The following is a 19716-nucleotide window of genomic DNA, read 5'->3' as shown; positions in this document are numbered from 1 at the left end:
ATTGCCTCCATCGATCTTACTAAGATGTTTGACCTTGTGAGCAGAAAAGGCCTCTTTGAGATCCTTGCCAAGATTGGCTGCCCCCAATCTTACTCCATATCATCAGTTCGTTTCATGACAACATGAACGGGACCATAGTGTTTGATGGCTTCTTTAACATCCTTAACGGTAAAACAGGGGTGTGTCCTCCATCTGACGCTGTTCAGTACCTCTTTGCAGTCCTGCTCAAGTACACCTTTGGGGAGGCCACTGAAGGCATTTATCTCAGTTTAGGCTGTCAAGACTCAGAGCAAGGACCAACGTGCAGATATGGCTCCTCAGAGACTTACTGTTTGCCGATGACTCGATTGTTGCAACTCACTCACAGCAAGAGCTGCAAGATCTCATGACCTGCTTTGAGCAAGCCTGCAGAGAGTTCAGCCTGACTATCAGCTTGAAGAAGACACAGGTGATGTGGCAAGACGTTGATGACAAGCCATCCATTTACATTGTTGTCTAAGAGCTGGAAGTCGTACACAAATTCATGTACCTGGGCTCCATGATCTAGATAACCAATCACTCGAAAGCGAGATCAACAAGTGCATCAGAAAAGCAGCCACAACCTTCTCAAGGTTAACTAAGAGAGTTTGGGCCAACAACAGATTCACCATGAACACCAAAGTCTAGGTGAACACAGCCTGTGTGTTGAGCACTTTGATCTACGCCAGCAAAACTTGGACTCTGTGCACAAAACAAGAGCAACGACTCAACGCTTTCCACTTGCGCTGCCTCAGACACATACTTGGTATCACCTGGGAAGACAAAGTTTCTGACAACATGGTGCTGAAGAGAGGAGGCACCATCTCCATGTTCACCTTCCTCAAACAGGCATATGCGCTGGCTAGGAAATGTCTTGTGCGTGGCAGATGGGCACATACCGAAGGGCATTCTCTTTGGGGAGCTGGAGTTTGGAAAGAAGCCAACAGCTGCGCTACAAAGAAGCCTGCAAGCGTGACCTCAAGGCCCTTGGAATTAGCACCAACATGTGGCAGTCACTCGCCTTAGACAGGTGTGCCTGGAAGCAGGAGGTGAATAAGGGACTCTTCAGGCATAAGACCACTCTGATGCAGCAAGCAGAGGAAAAGAGAGCCCACTGAAAGTTCCGTCCCCAAGCTGCCCAAGACATCCAGAGCTACCTCAGTGTTCTGCTGTACACAGTGTGGCACGGACTGTCACTCCCACATTGGACTCCACAGTCACAGCAGACGCTGCTTAACCCAATCCACCAGAGGTGCAAACTCATGATCCCTTGGGATCAACGGCTGCCTATTCTGCTGTATTTGTACCATGAAGTGGAATGGTCTGTGAATAATATAATTTTATTGATGATGTTGCTCGAAGTGCTTTACAATGGGATAAAAGTACAAACAAGAGAATAAAATAAAAAGTAAAAACAAACAAAATAAAAGACAAAAATATGTTAGTTAAAAGCAAGGTTAAATAAATAGGTTTTGAGCTGGTATTTAAAAGTGTCATCTGAGTCTGCATTCCTTATAATTTTAGGTCTTGAACTCCACAGTTCAGAATCAGAATCAGACTTTAATCGCCAAGTACCTATGCACATACAAGGAATTTACTTCCGGCAGATGTTGTCTCTCTGCTCATAACAATAATAATGATAAATATAAATGAAAATATAGATTATACATACAGGTAGTGCAATCCAAGTAATAGTTAGCCGACAGTTAACCGGCAGTTAACTGTTCAGCAAAGTGACCGCAGTAGGGAAAAAACTTCTCCAGTGCCTATTAGTCTTAGTCTGGAGGGATCTGAAGCGCCTACCAGACAGAAGCAGATCAGGAGCGTAGTCCAAAAAAGGCTGATCTGGCAATTATCTTTTGAGGGAGGTTGTTTAAATTTAAGAGACTGGCGGAAGAGGACCTGAGAGCTCAAGCAGGATTATAATACAAATACAATTCTGTGATGTACTCCGGTCCCAGACCATTGTGAGTTTTAAAAACAAGTAAGAAAACGTTAAAATCAATTCTTAAGAGATACAGGAAGCCAATACAGAGTAGCTAGTATGGGAATGTTATGTTCCCTCATCCTGGTTTTGGTTAAAAGTCTAGCAGCTGTGTTCTGAATGATTTGAAGTTTGTCATTAGATTACTTGGGAAGGCCTATAAAAAGTGCATTTGATATAAAGGCATGAATTAGTCTTTCAGCATCATTACATGACAGAAACGAATGTACCTTTGCAATATTTCTTAAGCATAGGAATGCTGCTCTGGTCACTTTCTTTATGTTGGATTTAAAATTCAAATCTAAATCAGCAATAACACCCTTCAAGCAGCTGACCCTTTGAAGGGTTTTTTCAACATTTTAAAAATATCTCTGAAGGCACCATGTAGATGAAACAGATTTGGATATTTTAATGTCCAAATATATCATTAAAATTTTAAAAATTGTTCTTAAAACACACTTATCTGATGTACTATAAGTAAATTAAGCCAATATATTAATTAAAATAAAGAAAAGAAGCTGTGAATATTGTGTATCATGAATAATCACCAGTGTGCTGGAGGCCAAAAGAGATTCTGCAGATGTTAGAAATATGGAGCAATACACATAAATACTGGGGGAACTCAGTAGGTCAGGTAGCATCTGTGGAGTGTAAATAACAGTCAATACTTCTGGTTGAGATCCTTCATCAGGACTGTTGAAGGGTCTCAATATGAAACATTGAATCACAAACATGAGAAAACCTGCAGATGCTGGAAATCCAAGCAACACACACAAAATGCTGGAGGAACTCAGCAAGCCAGGCAACATCTATGGAAAAGAGTACAGTGGATGTTTCAGGCTGAGCATAATGAAGGGTTGCATGAAACATTGAATGTTCATTTCCCTCCATAGAAGGTGTATGACCTGCTGAGTTCCTCCAGCATTTTGTGTGAGCCTGCTGAAGGAACTCAGTGGATTGAACAGCATCTGTGGGTGAAAAGGAATTGTGAGCATTTTGGGTTGAAATCCTGCACCAGAACCCTGTGGATTCCATCATCTACAGTCTCTTGTCTCCATCTTCACTTATATTCTGGTTAATGATCCATTGAATGGAGACATGTTAGGTAAAGCCATGGCTGCTGTAAATGTTGATGAGCCAGGAAAGAAGTGTGACGGCCTCACTCCATCTTGTTTACATCATCGAGCTTACAGTGCCCTGGGAGGATGCAGAGGAGGAGGCCTACGAGCGCAAGAAACTGAGGTACGCTGAGCTTGCAGCCGATGTGCAGCAACATGGCTGGAAAGCAAGGGTCTGACGGGTTGAAGTTGGCTGCAGAGGATTTGTAGCCACATCAACATCAAAGCTACTCCGGGAGTTGGGAGTGCGAGGGATGACACATCGACAAGAAGTCAGAGACCTCTCCAGAGCTGCTGAAAAGGGTAGTTAGTGGCTCTGGATGAAGAGAAAGGATTCCATCTATGCCCCCAAGTGAGTGAATGGCATCTAGGGGGTGAGCCCGGGACGCCAGGATTCACTGCTGAACCCTCTGGAGGTGTCGTGGGCCTATCAGCGAAACACTGAGGAAAGAGGGCTCCCACTTGATAACCCAGAAGATGCCACCACTCACTTGGCCACCCCACAGAGTCTAGGCAGCATGTCTCAGGAGTGCAAATAAGGGATACTAACATCTAGTCCTACATAACATACCTGTCCAGCTCTCCAGCATGGCATGTCAGAACTTCATGCCTGGATTCAGTGCTAAGTCCAGTGGCAGAGCAGGCCAGAAATCAAAGACATGTTGAAAAGGAAATAGTAGATAGGTTCTGGTTCTCTGCAGAACCACTCCCCCACTTTAGAGTATAATCTGCCTCCATGTTTTCTAGCAAGCTTGCCCTTCTGCGGTTCAGGGCCAGTTGTGGCCACGATCTTCCATTTGTGAATCCAGCCTCTCTTTGATCATCCTTTATTACAGAAAGTATTGTTATTTGAGCGGTTGGTTGTGAGAGTGAAGTGGTGCAGAACTGACTGACCAATTTGAAGTAAAAGTCTCGAGGTAAAAAAAAACATTGCAATGGAAGTTAAGAATGTTTGCCAAGCCATCACAAAATGCCTTGGGACTGTGAAGGGGAAATGGAATCTGAGAAGGAAAATTGGGCATGAGAGCATCATTAATAGCTTCAGAACCACTGCAGCCCCTCCATTCCCCACGGTCTGCCTCTGGTAATAATCTCAGTGAAAACTAGTAACTTCTCCTCCACGGGGGTACCGGAATGTTGGCTGGATTATAGAGCATGTCTTATGAGGAAAGGTTGAGTGAGCTAGGGCTTTTCCCTTTGGAGGAAAGAAAGATGAGAAGTGATGTGATAGTGGTGTACGAGATGATAAGAGACATAGATTGAGTGAGTGGACAGCCAAAGATATTTCCTAGGGTGGGAATGGCTAATATGAGAGGGCATAATTTTAAAGTTATTGGAAGTAAATATAATGAGGATGTCAGAGGTAAGGTTTTTTTTGCACAGAAAGTGGTGTGTACGTGGAACAACCTGCTAGGGGTAGTGGTAGAGGCAGGTACTTTAGGGGTATTTAAGAAATTTTTAGATAGGCACATAATGATAGCAAAATTGAGGGCTATGTGGGAGGGAAGAGTTAGATTGATCTTAGAGTAGGTTAAAGGGGGCACTGCTGTAGTGTAGTGGTTAGCGCGACACTATTATAGCTCAGGGTGTCAGAGTTCAGTTTTAACACCATTGTAAGATGTTTGTACATCCTTCCTATGAATGAGTATGTTTCCTCCGGGTGCTTCAGTTTTCTCCCACCATCCAAAGATGTACCAGTTAGTAGGTTACTTGGTCATTGTAAGCAACACACACAAAATGGTGGAGGAACTCAGCAGGCCAGGCAGCATCTATGGAAAGGAGTACAGTTGATGTTTCGGGCCGAGACCCTTAATCAGGACTCAAGATAAATAAGATGAGGAGTCAGAGTTAGAAGGTTAGGGAAGGGGAGGAAGAAACACTGATGACTGGTGAAACTGGGAGGTGGGAGGGGTGAAGTAAAGAGCTGGAAAGTTGATTAGTGTAATAATCACAGGGCTGGAGAAGGGGGAATCTGATAGAGGACAGAAGGCCATGGAAGAAAGGAAAAGGGGAGGAGCACCAGAGTGTGCAGGCAAGGAGAAAGTGAGAGAGGGAAAAGGGGATGGGGAATGGTGAAAGGGTGGGGGGGGGGTGGCCATTATTGGAAGTTCGAGAAATCACTGTTCATGCCATCAGGTTGGAGGTTACCCAGCGAAAATATAAGGTGTTGCTCCTCCAACCTGAGTGTGGCCTAATTGCCACAGTAGAGGAGACCACGTACTGACACATCAGAATGGTAATGGGAAGTGTAATTAAAATGGGTGGCCACTGGGAGAGCCCGATTTTTCTGGCAGATGGAGCTTAGGTGCTTGGTGAACTGGTCTCCCAATCTATGCCGGGTCTTATTGATATACAGGAAGCCACACCGGGAGCATCTGATATAGTAGATGACCTCAACAGACTCACAGGTTGCTTCATCTGGAAGGACTGTTTGGTGCCCTGAATGGTAGTGAGAGAGGAGGTGTAGGGAGATCAGTGGAGAGGGATGAATGGACAAGGGAGTTACCTAGGGAGCGATCCCTGTGGAAAGCAGAAAGTGGGGGGGGGGGAGAGGGGGGAGGGAAAGATGTGCTTGGCGGTGGAATCCCATTGGAGATGGCGGAAGTTACAGAGAATTATGTGTTGGACGCCAAAGCTGATGGGGTGGTAGGTGAGGACCTAAGGAATCCTATTGCTGCTAGGGTGGCGGGAGGATGGGGTGAGGGCAAATGTGTGTGAAATGGAAGAGATGTGGTTGAGGGTAGCGTTGATGGTGGTGGAAGGGAAGCCCATTTCTTTGAAGAAGGAGGACATCTCCTTCGTACTGGAATGAAAAGCCTCATCTGGAGAGCAGGTGTGGCAGAGACAGAGGAATTGAGAGAAAGAGATGGCATTTTTACAAGTAACAGGGTGGGAAGAAGTAGCTATGAGAGTCAGTGGGTTTATAATAGGTATCAATAGATAATCTTTCTCCAGAGATAGAGACAGAAAGATCGAGAAAGTGGAGGGAAGCTTTTGGAAATGAACCAGGTAAATTTGAGGGCAGGGTGGCAGTTGGAGCCAAAATTGATTAAGTCAACAAGCTCCACATGGGTGCAGGAACCAGCACCAGTGCAGTTTTTGATGTAGCGTAGGAAAAGTTGGGGAGAAACCCTAGTGCAGGCTTGTAGCATGCACTGTTTCATGCAGCCGACAAGAAGGCCAGCATAACTGGGACCCATGCGAGTACCCATGGCTACACCCTTTGTTTGAAGGAAATTGTAGGAGCCAAAGGAGAAACTATTGAGAGTGAGGACAATTTTTGCCAGTTGGAGGAGTGTGGTGGTAGAGGGGAACTGATTAGGCCTGGTGTCTAGAAAGAAAAGGAGAGCTTTGGGGCCTTCCTGATGGAGGATGGCAGTGTATAGAGATTGGACGTCCATGGTGAAAATAAGATGCTCAGGAGCAGAGAACTTGAAATCATTGATAAGATCCGGAGTGTGTGAAGTGTCACGGATGTAGGTAGGAAGAGACTGAACCAGGAGGAATAAAACTGAGTTGAGGTATGCAGATATGAGTTCAGTGGGATGAGAACAAGCTGAAACAATGGATAGGCAGGTTTGTGGGTCTAGGATAGGAGGTAGAAACAGGAGGTGTGGGGTGAGGGAACCATGAGGTTAGTGGCAGTGGATGGGAGATCTCAGAGTTAAGGTCAGTGAAGGTGTGGGAGACAATGGCCTGGTGCTCCTTAGTGGGGTCATGTTTGAGTGATAATTAAGTGGAAGTGTCTGACAGTTTTCGCCGGGCCACGGCAAGGTAGAGGTCAGTCCGCCAGACTATGACAGCACCATCCTCTCCCCTTCTTATCTGCGGATTATGATGGTGAGGTTAGGATTCGTGAGGAGGAAGTGGAGAGCAGAGCATTCAGGAGTAAGGTTGGAGTTGCAGAGAGGAGTGGTGAATTCAGGACAGTTGATGTCTTGTTGGCAGTTGGCAATGAAAAGATCATTGTAAATTGTCCTGTGATTAGGCTAGGATTAAATAGATGGGTTGCTGGGCAGTGTGGTTCATTGCGCCAGAAGGGCCTGTTGCGTGCTGTATTTCTAAAATTAAAATTAAAATGTTTTTGAAACAGTCAGCATGACATTGTGGGCTGAAAGGCCTGAACTGTGCTACACTATTCTATATTTTATGTTCAATATACCTGTTCCCCTCTGGTTAGCTGGCTTCAAATTGTGTGCCACCTTGTCCTGCAAATGTTGGGTAATGTTGGGTAATTTACCACTGAAAAATTGGTAGCATTTGCAAGTTGTGAAATGTGATCATGAGGTTTGTGTGGTACTAAATGTATGAGGGTGAGTTGCACCATATAGATGTTAGATCAAAGTCCTAATTGATAGTGAATGTTGGGCATTGTGAGCTGAATATTGTTTTTGAGTAGTGTTGCAAATCATAGACTTGCAATTGTTGTAACTGGGGGTGTTAGTGGGGATATGCTCCCATTAACTATTAAATTCTCCCAATGGCATGTGTCTCAAATAGCCCCTGACATCCAAGGTCTCAGCCTGAAATGGCTGTTTACTCTTTTCCATTGATGCTGCCTGGCCTGCTGAGTTCCTCCAGCATTTTCTGTGTAATACTTTGATTTACAGTACCTGAAAATTTTCTCTTTTCTGTTCTGTTCGTCCAGTTACTGACCTTCATGTCTGGCTTAGCTACTAAGCCCGGTGGAACCGTTTCTACTGATATTAGTAGGGGCAAAGGTATGTTGCTGGTACTTTAAAACTTGTTGCTTTGGGCAGATGGGGCTCGTCAGCCGTGGTTGGCAGCTCATCTAGGAGAAGGGAAACTTTGATCTCAAACCTCCGTTGCCTTGTACTATACCCACTTATGGGGAAGGCTTTGGAGGTAAATCTTAAGGATAAAAACATAGCTGGAGTCCTTAAGGCAGTCCTATGTTGAGCTCAGTGCTGACTGACAACTCCTGTATTGGTCTCTGCCGTTCCTTTGGGTTCATTAGGTGCGTGGAGAAGGGGAGCCTGCTGCATGGACAACAGCTTTCTTTCCATATCATACTGCTCTGGCTTATGTACTACATAGGGAGCCAGATTGCAACATCCATGTGCGACCTCAACCAATGAAGGGCCTTATGGATAAATCACTTGAAGATACATTCATTGACTGTGATACTTGTGAAGTTACTAAACTTCTTGGGGTACAAATTCAGGTTCATGGCTCTTGGCATTGGCCTCTATGGCTCTCTGGTTCACTACCTTCAGAGTTTATGTCTGGAGAATTCTTCATAAATTCTCCTTCATTTAAGTTCTTCTACCAAAATGTACAGCACAGCATCTGAAAGCCTTGGAGTCCATGTGTTATATATTTGTTAGTGATCCCAAGTCAGATTCACCACTGCTAACAGTGACTCCAGTCATTCCAAGAATTGCAGGTGGATTTTAACCTGAGCTGATGACTCATGTTGTTAGCCTCCATGCCAATATGTCCAACCAATAGCCCAACGTGTGCAACCGATGGCCAGCATAAATTGGACAGTGTCATCACAACAATGAAAGGGCAAGCATGAAGTGGTCTGCCTACATTCTGTATAGCAGGCATGGGTTAAAGTATATCCTACTTTCAGAAGAGTATTGCTTTTAGTTTCATTTTGATTTTGAAATGCTTTAAGACATTTTATTGATTGTATAATGACACATATACATATGTATTATTTGTTGAACAGAAAAAGACTTTTATAATAAGAATCCAGCCTGTTTTTCCACTCAGTTTTTGTTATCTGCTGATTTGCTACATGTGGATCTGCATACATGTGACCTTCATCCCCCATACTAGCAAATATGCCTACATACTTGCACACATTGAAAAACAAGTCATTATACAGATATGATGATGAGTTACAGATACAGGCAGTCCCCGAGTTACGAATGTCTGACTTACAGACAACTCGTACTTACGAATGCCGTCCACCATTTTAAGTCAGATCACGACGCTGTCTGCCATTTTAAGTCATTGCCGTTAACACTGTGTTGAGTGTGTACTTTGTATTTAGCTTAAAAACTTCTTAAGCAAGAATCACCCTGACCTCCCCCCCCCCCACTTTTCCAGTCAGCACTGCCCCCACTTGTCCCATTTAACCTTTCTCAGTGTGGGTGGACTTTAGGACCCGGAGCAGCACACGACCCTCAGCCTGCGGCTGCTGCTGTATTTTTTTTATTAAGTGCGATCGTGCACAATAGCCAGATCAGAAATGCTGATCAAGTCAACTAGTTCCTAAAGAGAACTCTGATAGGCCAGTCAGACGGTTCACTGCTGCTCAGCGATAGAACATAAAATCTGCAGTTTTCTGTTCCGTTGACAGAAAATGATTGCAATTGAAAATAAAGTGGAAATAATAAAGCGATTGGAAAGAGGTGAAATGCCATCGGTCATTGGAAAAGCTTTAGGCTACAGTCAGTCAACGATCGGAACAACTTTAAAGGATAATGGATAAAGTGAGAATAATGGAGCATGTGAAAGGCCCTGCCCTGATGAAAGCTACAATTATACTAAGCAATGTAGTGGTTTAATTATTGAAATACATACATTTCTTAAGTGTTTTATATGCATAGAAAGGTAAAATATATACTATATACTAAGATAAACATTTGACTAACTGACGCTAAGTAATACTGGGTGTATCTGTTCCGACTTACGTGCAAATCTGACTTAAAGATGGACTTAGGAACGGAACTCATTCATGACCTGGGGACTACCTGTGCATAATGGCTGCCCCATCGAGCGTTAAGTGCACTAAGTTCCTGGGAGTTCATGCCACAGATGACCTCACCTGGTCCCTCAATATCAGCTCACTGAACAAGGCCATGAATGAGGCAAACGAGGCTGTCCCACCCCCCACATCTTAACTGAATTTTATAGGAGCTCCACCAAGACTGTCTTGACAAGTTGCACTTCCAGCTGTTATGGGAACAGTGAGCATTGGACCAGAAGTCTCTACAAAGGACTTTCAGAACAGCCAAGGTGATCATAGAGGCCTTCCTACCATCCATCAGGTACACTTATCAGGAGTGCTGTGTACACAGGGCCCTTAGATTTATTAAGGGTCTCACCCATCCTCTTTGGCTTTCTACAATCAGGCAGGAGACTGATGCATAAGATGGGAAACAGCTTCTTCCCATTAGGCTTTTGAATTCCCCTTCCCATCACATTTGAAGTGTCACCGGTTAATCTGTTCTGTACCTGACAATATTTAACGTATGCATATTAGTTTGTTTATTTATATATAATTCATCTGTAGATTTTTCCTTACTTTCTTAAATTATTGTGTGTTCTATGTGTCTTATGTGTAGTACTGTGCTTTACACCCTGGTTTGGAGAAACTTTGTCTTTATTTACGGTATATAGTTAAATGACAAAAAACTTGACTTGAGATATCTATAACTTTGATGGAGAGCAGTATTTGTTTACACAGCAGCATTTTGTGATTTTACCCTGCTGTGGTGCAGTGGCGTTAGCACTGGACTTCAAGGCAAATGGTCCTGGGTACGAATCCAGCTGGCCCTTACAGGTTTTCCATTCGTGCTGGCTTGAGCGTCGAGCTTGCAACTTGACCTCATAAAAAACAGTCAAATGTTAAGGTAATGACAAAATATGCTGTCCAATGCACCACAAGGTGCAAAAAGGAACAATAATCTTGTGATTTCAAAACCTATCTCTGATTATAAGCTTCAAAAGAAATAACTTGTGAGATAATGTCACTTCCTTTTCACTATTTAAACAATTAAATATCCTTATTATTTCTTTTAGAATATTGTAGGGCATATTTATGTTAACTTGGGGGAGTGGAATGGGTATAAATAAGAGGAGCTAATTTGAAATGTTTTCCATTAACCTATCCCCAAGTATAACGAGAACTTGGCATACTTTTGTTTGTCTTACATCCAGAAACAAGACTTCAAAAAGAGAATAAATGCTGGAAAGAAGATGGCTGAAGAAGCTCAGAGGGTGAAAATACAGGTACTTTAACATCTCTGATACTTGAGCTTTAAAGTTGTTTTGACTGTCACCTCTTGTATGTTTTGGAGATACTTAAGGGAGTGATCACAGAACATAACAGAACACAGCATAGGACTGGCCCTTTATCCCAAAATGTCTGCACCATACACAATGGTTAATTAAACTAAGATCTCTCCTACCTGCACATGATCCATATCTCCCCCCATTCCCTCATATTCTCAAATAATAATGGGGCAGCCTATAGAGAAGTCATCACCCTGACACAGTGGTGTCAAGAAAATAACCTCTCTCTCAATGTTTCAAAAACAATGGAGCTGGTTGTGGACTACAGGAGGAATGGAGACAGGCTAACCCTATTGTCATCAATGGATCTGGGGTAGAGAGGGTGAACAGCTTTAAGTTCCTCGGCATACACATCACCGAAGTTCTCAAGTGGTCTGTGCATACCTGCTATGTGGTGAAAAAGACACAACAGCGCTTCTTTCACCTCAGACAGTTGAAGGAGTTTGGTATGGGACCCAAATCCTAAGAACTTTCTACAGGGGCACTGTTGAGAGCTTCTTGACTGGCTGCATCACTGCCTGGTGTGGGAATACTTCCCTCAATTGCAGGACTCTGCAGACAGCCCATCACATCTGTAGATGTGAACTTCCCACTATTCAGGACATTTACAAAGACAGGTGTGTTAAAAAGGGCCTGAAGGATTATTGGGGACCGAGTCACCCCAACCACAAACTGTTCCAGCTGCTACCATCCAGGAAACGGTACCGCAGCATAAAAGCCAGGACCAACAGGCTCCGGGACAGCTTCTTCCACCAGGCCATCAGACTGATTAATTCACACTGATACAATTGTATTTCTATGTTATATTGACTGTCCTGTTGTACATACTATGTATTATAAATGACTATAAATTGCACATTGCAAATTCAAACGGTGACGTAAACTAAAGATTTTTATTCCTCATGTATATGAAGGATGTAAGTAATCAAGTCAATTCAATTCAATGTGCCTATCTAAAAGCCTCTTGAAAGCTGCTATCCTATCTGCTTTCATGACTACCCCTGCCAGTGCCTTCCATGCACCTACTGCTATAAGAGGGGTGATTGATAAGTTTGTGGCCTAAGGTAGAAGGAGATGAGTTATACAGCTCTTGTTAAATGCATATGCAGTTCAACTCTTTGAGTGATTATGCAGGAAGTTTGAAGTTTGAACACACATCCCCTCCACCCCCCATTAAATGTATATTCTCTCATATTTGACCATTACTCTGGGACAAAGATTCTGACTGTCTATCCTATCCTCCTCACCTGTCCACAACCTCCCTCTGGTGTTCCTCTGTCTTCACTTTCTTCCATGGTGCATGCTCCTCTCCTATTAGATTCCTCCTCCTCCAGCTTTTTACCTCTTCTGCCTATCAACTCCCAACTTCTCACTTCATCCCCACTTCCCCCATCCACCTACCTTCCTCCTCACCTATCACCTGCCAGTTTGTAGTCCTGCCCCTTCCGCCCACCTCCTTATTCAGGCTTCTTCCCCCTTCCTTTTCAACCTTGTTGAAGGGTCTCAGCTCAAGCTGTTGGCTGTTAATTCTTCTCCATAGAAGCTACCTGACCTGCTGAGTGTTCGGGAATTCCAGCATGTGTAAATCTCTTGTGTTTATACTTCTCATAATGTTATACTATAAATTTCTATCAGGTCTCCTGTCAGCCTCCAATGCTCCAGAGAAAACAATTAAAATTTGTCCAAACTCACCTTATATCTATTATCTTCTAATTGAGGCAGCATCCTGGTGAAGATTTTCTGCATCTTTTCCATAGCTTCTACATCCTTTCTGTAATGGTGTGACCAAACTGCACACAATAATGATAAGATCTGTACTTCATTGAGTAAGTCATTGCAAAAACAACTTATCTAAATTAAACTAAAACATCTTCCTTGACCTGATCACAGCAGCAGCAAGCCTTTTAAATATTTTAACATGTGTTAATTGAAATAGGGGATATTAGAGTAGGTGAAGGAGACAGCTATTTCAGGCATCCAGTTGCAGAATAAAACATACCCAAGCTAGTTACCAAACAGGTTAGGTATCAAGCTAAACTATCTCTGTAATGTGCTTACATTCACGCCTCAGCACCAACCTGAGAGCTGCAACTTGATCAAACTCATGAGCCACTCTCTATTCTGTCTAGAATCTCTGATTCACACACAAATAAGAGGAGGCCCTTCAACCCTTCAGGCCTTTCCAACAGTCTTAAATCCTGGCTGTACTTCAACTTCATTTACCCACTACTGAAAGGTTATAGAAAGTTGAGAAATGGGAGAGTACACTACAAAAGACGAGTACAATTGCATAGGGTATTGTCAGAATGAAAAATCAAAACCTTGGTTTTTGAGAGATAGTGAGGCCCTGCTAAAGAAAAAGGAGGATGAGCATAGCAGGTATAGGCAGGAAGGAGCAAATGAGATACTTAAGGAGGGGCAACATGGTAGCATATTGGTTAGCACAACACTTTACAGAACCAGCCACCCAGGTTGAATTCCTACCGCTGTCTGTAGGGAGTCTGTGCATTTTCCCTGTGGGTTTCCTTCAGGTGCTCCGGGTTCCTCCCACAGTCCATAGACGTACCAGTTGGTAGGTTAATCGGTTGTTGTAAATTGTCCTGTGATTAGGCTAGGGTTAAACTGGGGATTGCTGGGCAGTGAGGATTGAAGGGCCAGATGGGCCTATTCCACTCTGAATGCCAATAGGCAAGAGGACACTTTAGAAGAAAATCAGGAAGGCTAAAATAAGGTTGCTTTAGCAGACAAGGTGAAGGGGAATCCCACAGGCTTCTCAAATGACAAGATTGGTCCTCTGGAAGATCAAAGTGGTCATCTATGCATGGAGCTGAAAGAGATAGAGGAGATCTTAAATGGATTTTTTTGCATCTGTATTTACTCAGAAGATGGACACAGAGTCTATAGAAGTGAGGCAAAGCAACAATGAGGTCATGGATTGTATACAGATTACAGAAGAGGGGGTATTTGCTGTCTTGAGGCAAATTAGGGTGGATAAATTCCCAGAATCTGACAAGATGTTCCCTCAGACTTTGCAGAAATTGCCAAGACCCTAGCAGAGACATTGAAATCATCCTTAGCCAGGGTGAGGTGCAGGAGGATAGTTAATGTTGTTCCATTGTTTCAGAAAGGCTCTAAGAATAATCCAGGAAATTATAGGCCAGTGAACCTGACATCAATAATGGGTAAATTATTGGAAGATATTCTAAGGGACTAGATATACAAGTATCTGGACAGATAAGTACTGATAATGGATAGTTAACATGGCTTTGTGTATGCTAGTTGTATTTAACCAATCTTAAAGAGTTTTTTGAGGAACTTACCAAGAAAGTTGATGAAGGCAAGGCACTGCATGTTGTCTGCATGAACTTGAGCAAGGCCTTTGATGAGGTCATGCTTGAGAGGTAGGTCAAGAAAGTTATGTTGCTTGTCATTCAAGATGAGATGTTAAATTGGATTAGACGTTGGCTTTGTGGGATAAGCTAGAGAGTGGTAGTAAATGGTTGTTTCTCTGACTGGACGCCTGTGTCTAGTGGTGTGCAGCAGGGATCAGTGCTGGGTCTGTTGTTGTTTGTCATCTATATCAACAATTGGTATGATAATGTAGCTAATCAACAAATTTGCAGTTGACACCAAGATTTAAGGGTGTATTGGACAGTGAAGAAGACTATCAAAGTTTGCAATTGGAAAAAATAAGCTGAAGAATGGCAGATAGAATTTAATACAGACAAGTGTGAGGTGTTACACTTTGGGAGGACAAATCAGAGTAACACACAGTGGGTGCTAGGGCACTGAGGAGTGTGGTAAAACAAAGGGATCTGGGAGTACAGAACCATAATTCATTGAAATGGCGTTACAGGTGGATAGGATCATAAAGAAAGCTTTTGGCACATTGGCCTTCATAAATCAAAGTATTGATTACAGGAAAACACAAAATGCTGGCAGAACTCAGCAGGCCAGACAGCATCTATGGGAGGAGGTAGTGACGAATATTAAATCAGAAATGGTTTAGGAGACAATGGACTGGTGCTCCCTAGTGGGGTCATGGTCCATTGATTACAGGAGTTGTGATGTTATGTTGAAGTTGTATAAGATGTTGGTTAGGCCTAATTTGGAGTATTGGGTCCAAGTCATTGGGTTTTCCTTGTGCAATGGCAATCTTGAGCAGCAGAGCTCAATGGATACTATTAAATATTCCCATTTCAGCTGGATATAGCTATGAATCACAACTGCTTCCAAGGTCTGTACAGTTAATAAAGGTGTCTTAATGAGAATGAATAAACTATTACTGCTTAAAACCGGCAGAAATAATGCCAATTGTGGCCATACTTCTTGCTGCATTCCACCTAGGAAACATGGCTGCAGGCCAGGGATATAAGTGCATTTAAGAAAACGGGGTTTTAAACTCCCAATACCGACTATTGTGCTGGCAAATGTACAGTGTGTAGTAAATAAAATCGAAGATCTCAGAGCTAGGGTACATAAAAGCTGGATGAACTCAGCAGGTTGGGCAGCATCCGTTGAAAGAAGCAGTCAACGTTTCGGGTCAAAACCCTTCATCAAGACTAAAGAAGGAGGGGGCAGGGGCCCTATAAAGAGGGTGGAAAACCAATCAGAGGAAAGATCAAGGGGTTGGGGAGGGGAAGCAGGGAGGGGGTAGGCAGGAGAGGTCCTCACCTATCACCCCACCAGCCTCCGGATCCAGCATATTATCCTCCGCAACTTCCGCCACCTTCAACAGGACCCCACCACTAAGGACATCTTTCCCTCTCTACCCCTCTCTGCTTTTTGCAGGGATTGTTCCCTCCGTGACTGCCTGGTCCACACGTCCCTCCCCACAGATCTCCCATCTGGCACTTATCCCTGCAAGCGTAAGTGCTACACCTGTCCCCACACCTCATCTCTTACAACCATTCAGGGCCCCAAACAGTCCTTCCAGGTGAGGCAACACTTCACTTGTGAGTCTGTTGGGGTAATCTATTGCATCCAGTGCTCCCGATACGGCCTCCTCTACATTGGCGAGACCCGACGCAGATTGGGGGACCGCTTCATTGAGCACCTATGCTCCGTCCGACACAACAGACAGGATCTCTCAGTTGCCACTCACTTCAACTCTCCCTCTCATTCCCATTCGGATATGTCCATACATGGCCTCCTCTACTGCCATGATGAGGCCAAACTTAGGTTGGAGGAACAACATCTCATATACTGTCTGGGTAGTCTCCAACCCCTTGGTATGAACATTGAATTCTCCAACTTCCGGTAATTCCCTCCCTCTCCCTTCCCCATCCCACCTCTACTCTGTCTCCTCTTCTAGCTGCCTATCACCTCTCATGACTCTGCCTTCTTCTACTACCCATAGTGCTTTCCCCTTAGATTCCTTCCTCACCTCTCCTGCCTATCCCCTCTCTGCTTCCCCTCCCCCACCCCTTGATCTTTCCTCTGATTGGTTTTCCACCCTCTCCCCTCCTTTATAGGGCCCCTGCCCCCCTTCTTTAGTCTTGATGAAGAGTCTTGATGAAGGGTCTCGACCCGAAATGTTGACTGCTTCTTTCAATGGATGCTGCCCGACCTGCTGAGTTCATCCAGCTTGTTTGTACGTCTTGATTTGACAACAGCATCTGCAGTGTACTTTGTGTTTATCAGAGCTAGGGTGCTGTATCAGAGGGACATCAGGACCGTGTGTGTCCTTTGTTTCACAGAATCATGGTTAACTCTTTACTGGATGCATTGATTCAGATTGACAGGTTTACTATATGTCGTCAGGATAGGACTGTTGGGTCTCTCAAAAGCACAGATGAAGGTGGATGCCTCATGATAACTCCCCTTTGTGCACAGATGTATCAGTGTTGTCCCAGTTCTGCTCACCAGACCTGGAATATCTTGCAAATAAGTGCCGTCTATTTTACCTACTGCAGGAGATTTCTGTGATCATTTTGGTAGAGGTGTACATTCCACCTCAGGTCAATGTCATACAGGCATTAGATGATCTGAGCAATGGGATCAACATGCGTGAAACAGCACACACTGATGCCTTCACCATCATTTTGGGGGATTTTAACCAGGCCGTCCTGAAAAAACCACTAAATAATTGCCATCAATAAATCACTTGTAGTACCAGAGCAAACAACACACTCAACCACTGTTACACCACCATCAAGAATGCCTGCTGTGCTATTCCCCGCCCTCACTTCAGAAATTCTGATCACCTGGCTGTACTTCTACCCACTGAGTACAGGCAGAGACTGAAGACTGCAGTACCAGTAGTGAGGACCAAGAAGTTATGGACAAGGGAAGCATAGGAGCACTTACAGGATACTTTGAATCGGTGGACTGGACTGTATTTGGGGATTCATCTTCAAATTTGGAGGAGTGTGCCACAGTTGTTACTGATTTTGTTAAAATCTGTGTGGATTAATGTGTGCCTACAAAAACTTGCTATGTATTCCCAAACCAAAACCTGTGGATGAACAGGAGGTATGTTGTCTGCTGAGGGCTAGATCTGTAGCATTTAAGTCTGATGACCGAGGTCCGTACAAGAAAACCAAGTATGACTTGCAGAGGGCTATTTCAAGAGCAAAGAGACAATTCCGAATGAGGTTGGAGATGACATTGGATGCATGATAACTCTGGCAAGGTAAGCAAGATATTACTTACGACAAAGTGAAACCCTATAGCATGAATGGCAGTGATACTTTACTACCAGATGAGTTCAATGCTTTCTATGGCAACATGAGTGAATATACAGATGCTGGAAATAAATAAAAAACACAAATTGCTGGCAGAACTCAGCAGGCCAGACAGCATCTATAGGAGAAGGTAATAACGACGTTTCGGGCCGAAACCCTTCATCAGGAGTGAAGTAACATGGGATGGTCGAGGGGGGATAAGAAGTGGGGGGAGGGATAAAGTAGAGAGCTGGGAAGTGATAGGCTGGAGGGAAATGAGCTAGGGGGAAGGTGGAGAATTATGGGAAATAAAAGAGAAAGAAAGGTAGGGCTGGGGGGAGAGATTATAGTGAGGGGGGAAAAAAGAGAGACAAAGAGAACCAGACTAAAATAATAGATAGGGATGGGGGTAAGGGTGGGGGGCAGGGGTATCAATGGAGGTCAGTGAGTTGGACGTTCATGCCGGCAGGAAGGAGGCTACCTAGGCAGGAGATAAGGTATTGCTCCATTGACCTGCGTGTGGCCTCATCTTGACGGTAGAGGAGGCCATGGACAGACATGTCGGAGTGGGAGTGGTCTGTGGAATTGAAGTGTGTGACCACAGGGAGATCCCGCCACTGCTGGAGGACCGAGCGCCGGTGTTCGGCAAAACGGTCTCCCAGTCTGCGGCAGGTCTCCCCAATGTATAAATGGCCACATTGGGAGCACCGGATACAGTATATCACCCCAGTTGACTCACAGGTGAAGTGGTGCCTCACCTGAAAGGACTGTCTGGGGCCTGGGATGGTGGTGAGGGAAGAAGTGTGGGGGCAGGTGTAGCACTTCTTCTGTTTGCAGGGATGAGTGCCCGGAGGGAGGGATGGGGGAGATGAATGGACAAGGAAGTCGCATAGGGAGTGATCCCTGCGGAAAGCCGAGAGTGGGGGGGGGGGGGGGGGAAGTTGTGGTTGGTGGTGGGATCACGTAGGAGGTGGCGGAAATTGCGGAGGATTATACGTTGGATCTGTAGGTTGGTAAGGTGATAGGTGAGGACCAGGGGGACTCTATCCTTGGTGGGCTGGTGGGGGGATGCCCGCTTTGGAAAGGGCAAGTGTAACTACAGCTGTGAAGCTCCCTGCTGCACCCAGTGACCTTGTGATCTCTGTCTCAGGGGCTGATATTAGGCTGTCTTTAAGCAGGGTGAACTCTTGCAAGGTGGCAGGCCCCGATGGAGTGCCTGGTAAGGCTCTGAAAATGTGCCAACCAACTGGCAGAGTATTCAAGGGCATTTTCAACCTCTCACTGCTATAGTTGTAAGTTCCCACCTGCTTCAAAAAGGCAACAATTATACCACTGTCTAAGAAGAGTAGCATGAGCTGCCTTAATGATTATTGCGTGTTAGCACTCACATCTACTGTGAAGAAATGCTTTGAGAGGTTGGTCATGACTAGAATGAACTCCTGCTTCAGCAAGGAACTGGACCTGCTGCAATTTGCTTATTGCCACAATAGGTCTACAGCAGATGCAATCTCAATGGCTCTCCACAAGGCCTTAGATTACCTACACAATACAAACACCTTATTCAGTGTCACACCTGGACAACCAGTGCAGATAAGCGTGTCCGATGAGGGTCACCAGCTAGTAAGTTGCAACAACACATTAGTGTAAAGGTGAAACATGAGGAAATGTGCAGATGCTGGAAATTCAAACAACACACACAAAATGCTGGTGGAACACAGCAGGCCAGGAAGCATCTATAAGGAGAAGCACTGTCGACGTTTTGGGCCAAGACCCTTCGTCGGGACTGACTGAAAGGAAAGATAGTAAGAGATTTGATAGTGGGGCGAGGGGGAAATGTGAAATGGTAGGAGAAGACTGGAGGGGGTGGGATGAAGCTAAG

General features: G+C 44.4%; 1 protein-coding gene across 6 annotated transcripts in view; it reads left to right on the top strand.

The window, feature by feature from the left end:
* LOC140729248 (zinc finger CW-type PWWP domain protein 1-like) overlaps positions 1 to 19716 on the top strand; it is a 215769-nt gene that overhangs the window by 109901 nt on the left and 86152 nt on the right. For all 6 annotated transcript variants that reach the window (XM_073048813.1, XM_073048812.1, XM_073048811.1 and 3 more), the window contains one exon: positions 11038 to 11109. In XM_073048813.1, coding sequence (XP_072904914.1) covers positions 11038 to 11109 — 72 coding nt within the window. The remainder of the gene's footprint in view (positions 1 to 11037; positions 11110 to 19716) is intronic.

This window comes from Hemitrygon akajei, chromosome 6, assembly GCF_048418815.1.
Source record: "Hemitrygon akajei chromosome 6, sHemAka1.3, whole genome shotgun sequence".
Classification (NCBI taxonomy): domain Eukaryota; kingdom Metazoa; phylum Chordata; class Chondrichthyes; order Myliobatiformes; family Dasyatidae; genus Hemitrygon; species Hemitrygon akajei.
Note: the sequence above shows the minus strand (reverse complement) of the source record. Positions and strands in the feature narration are given on the sequence as shown.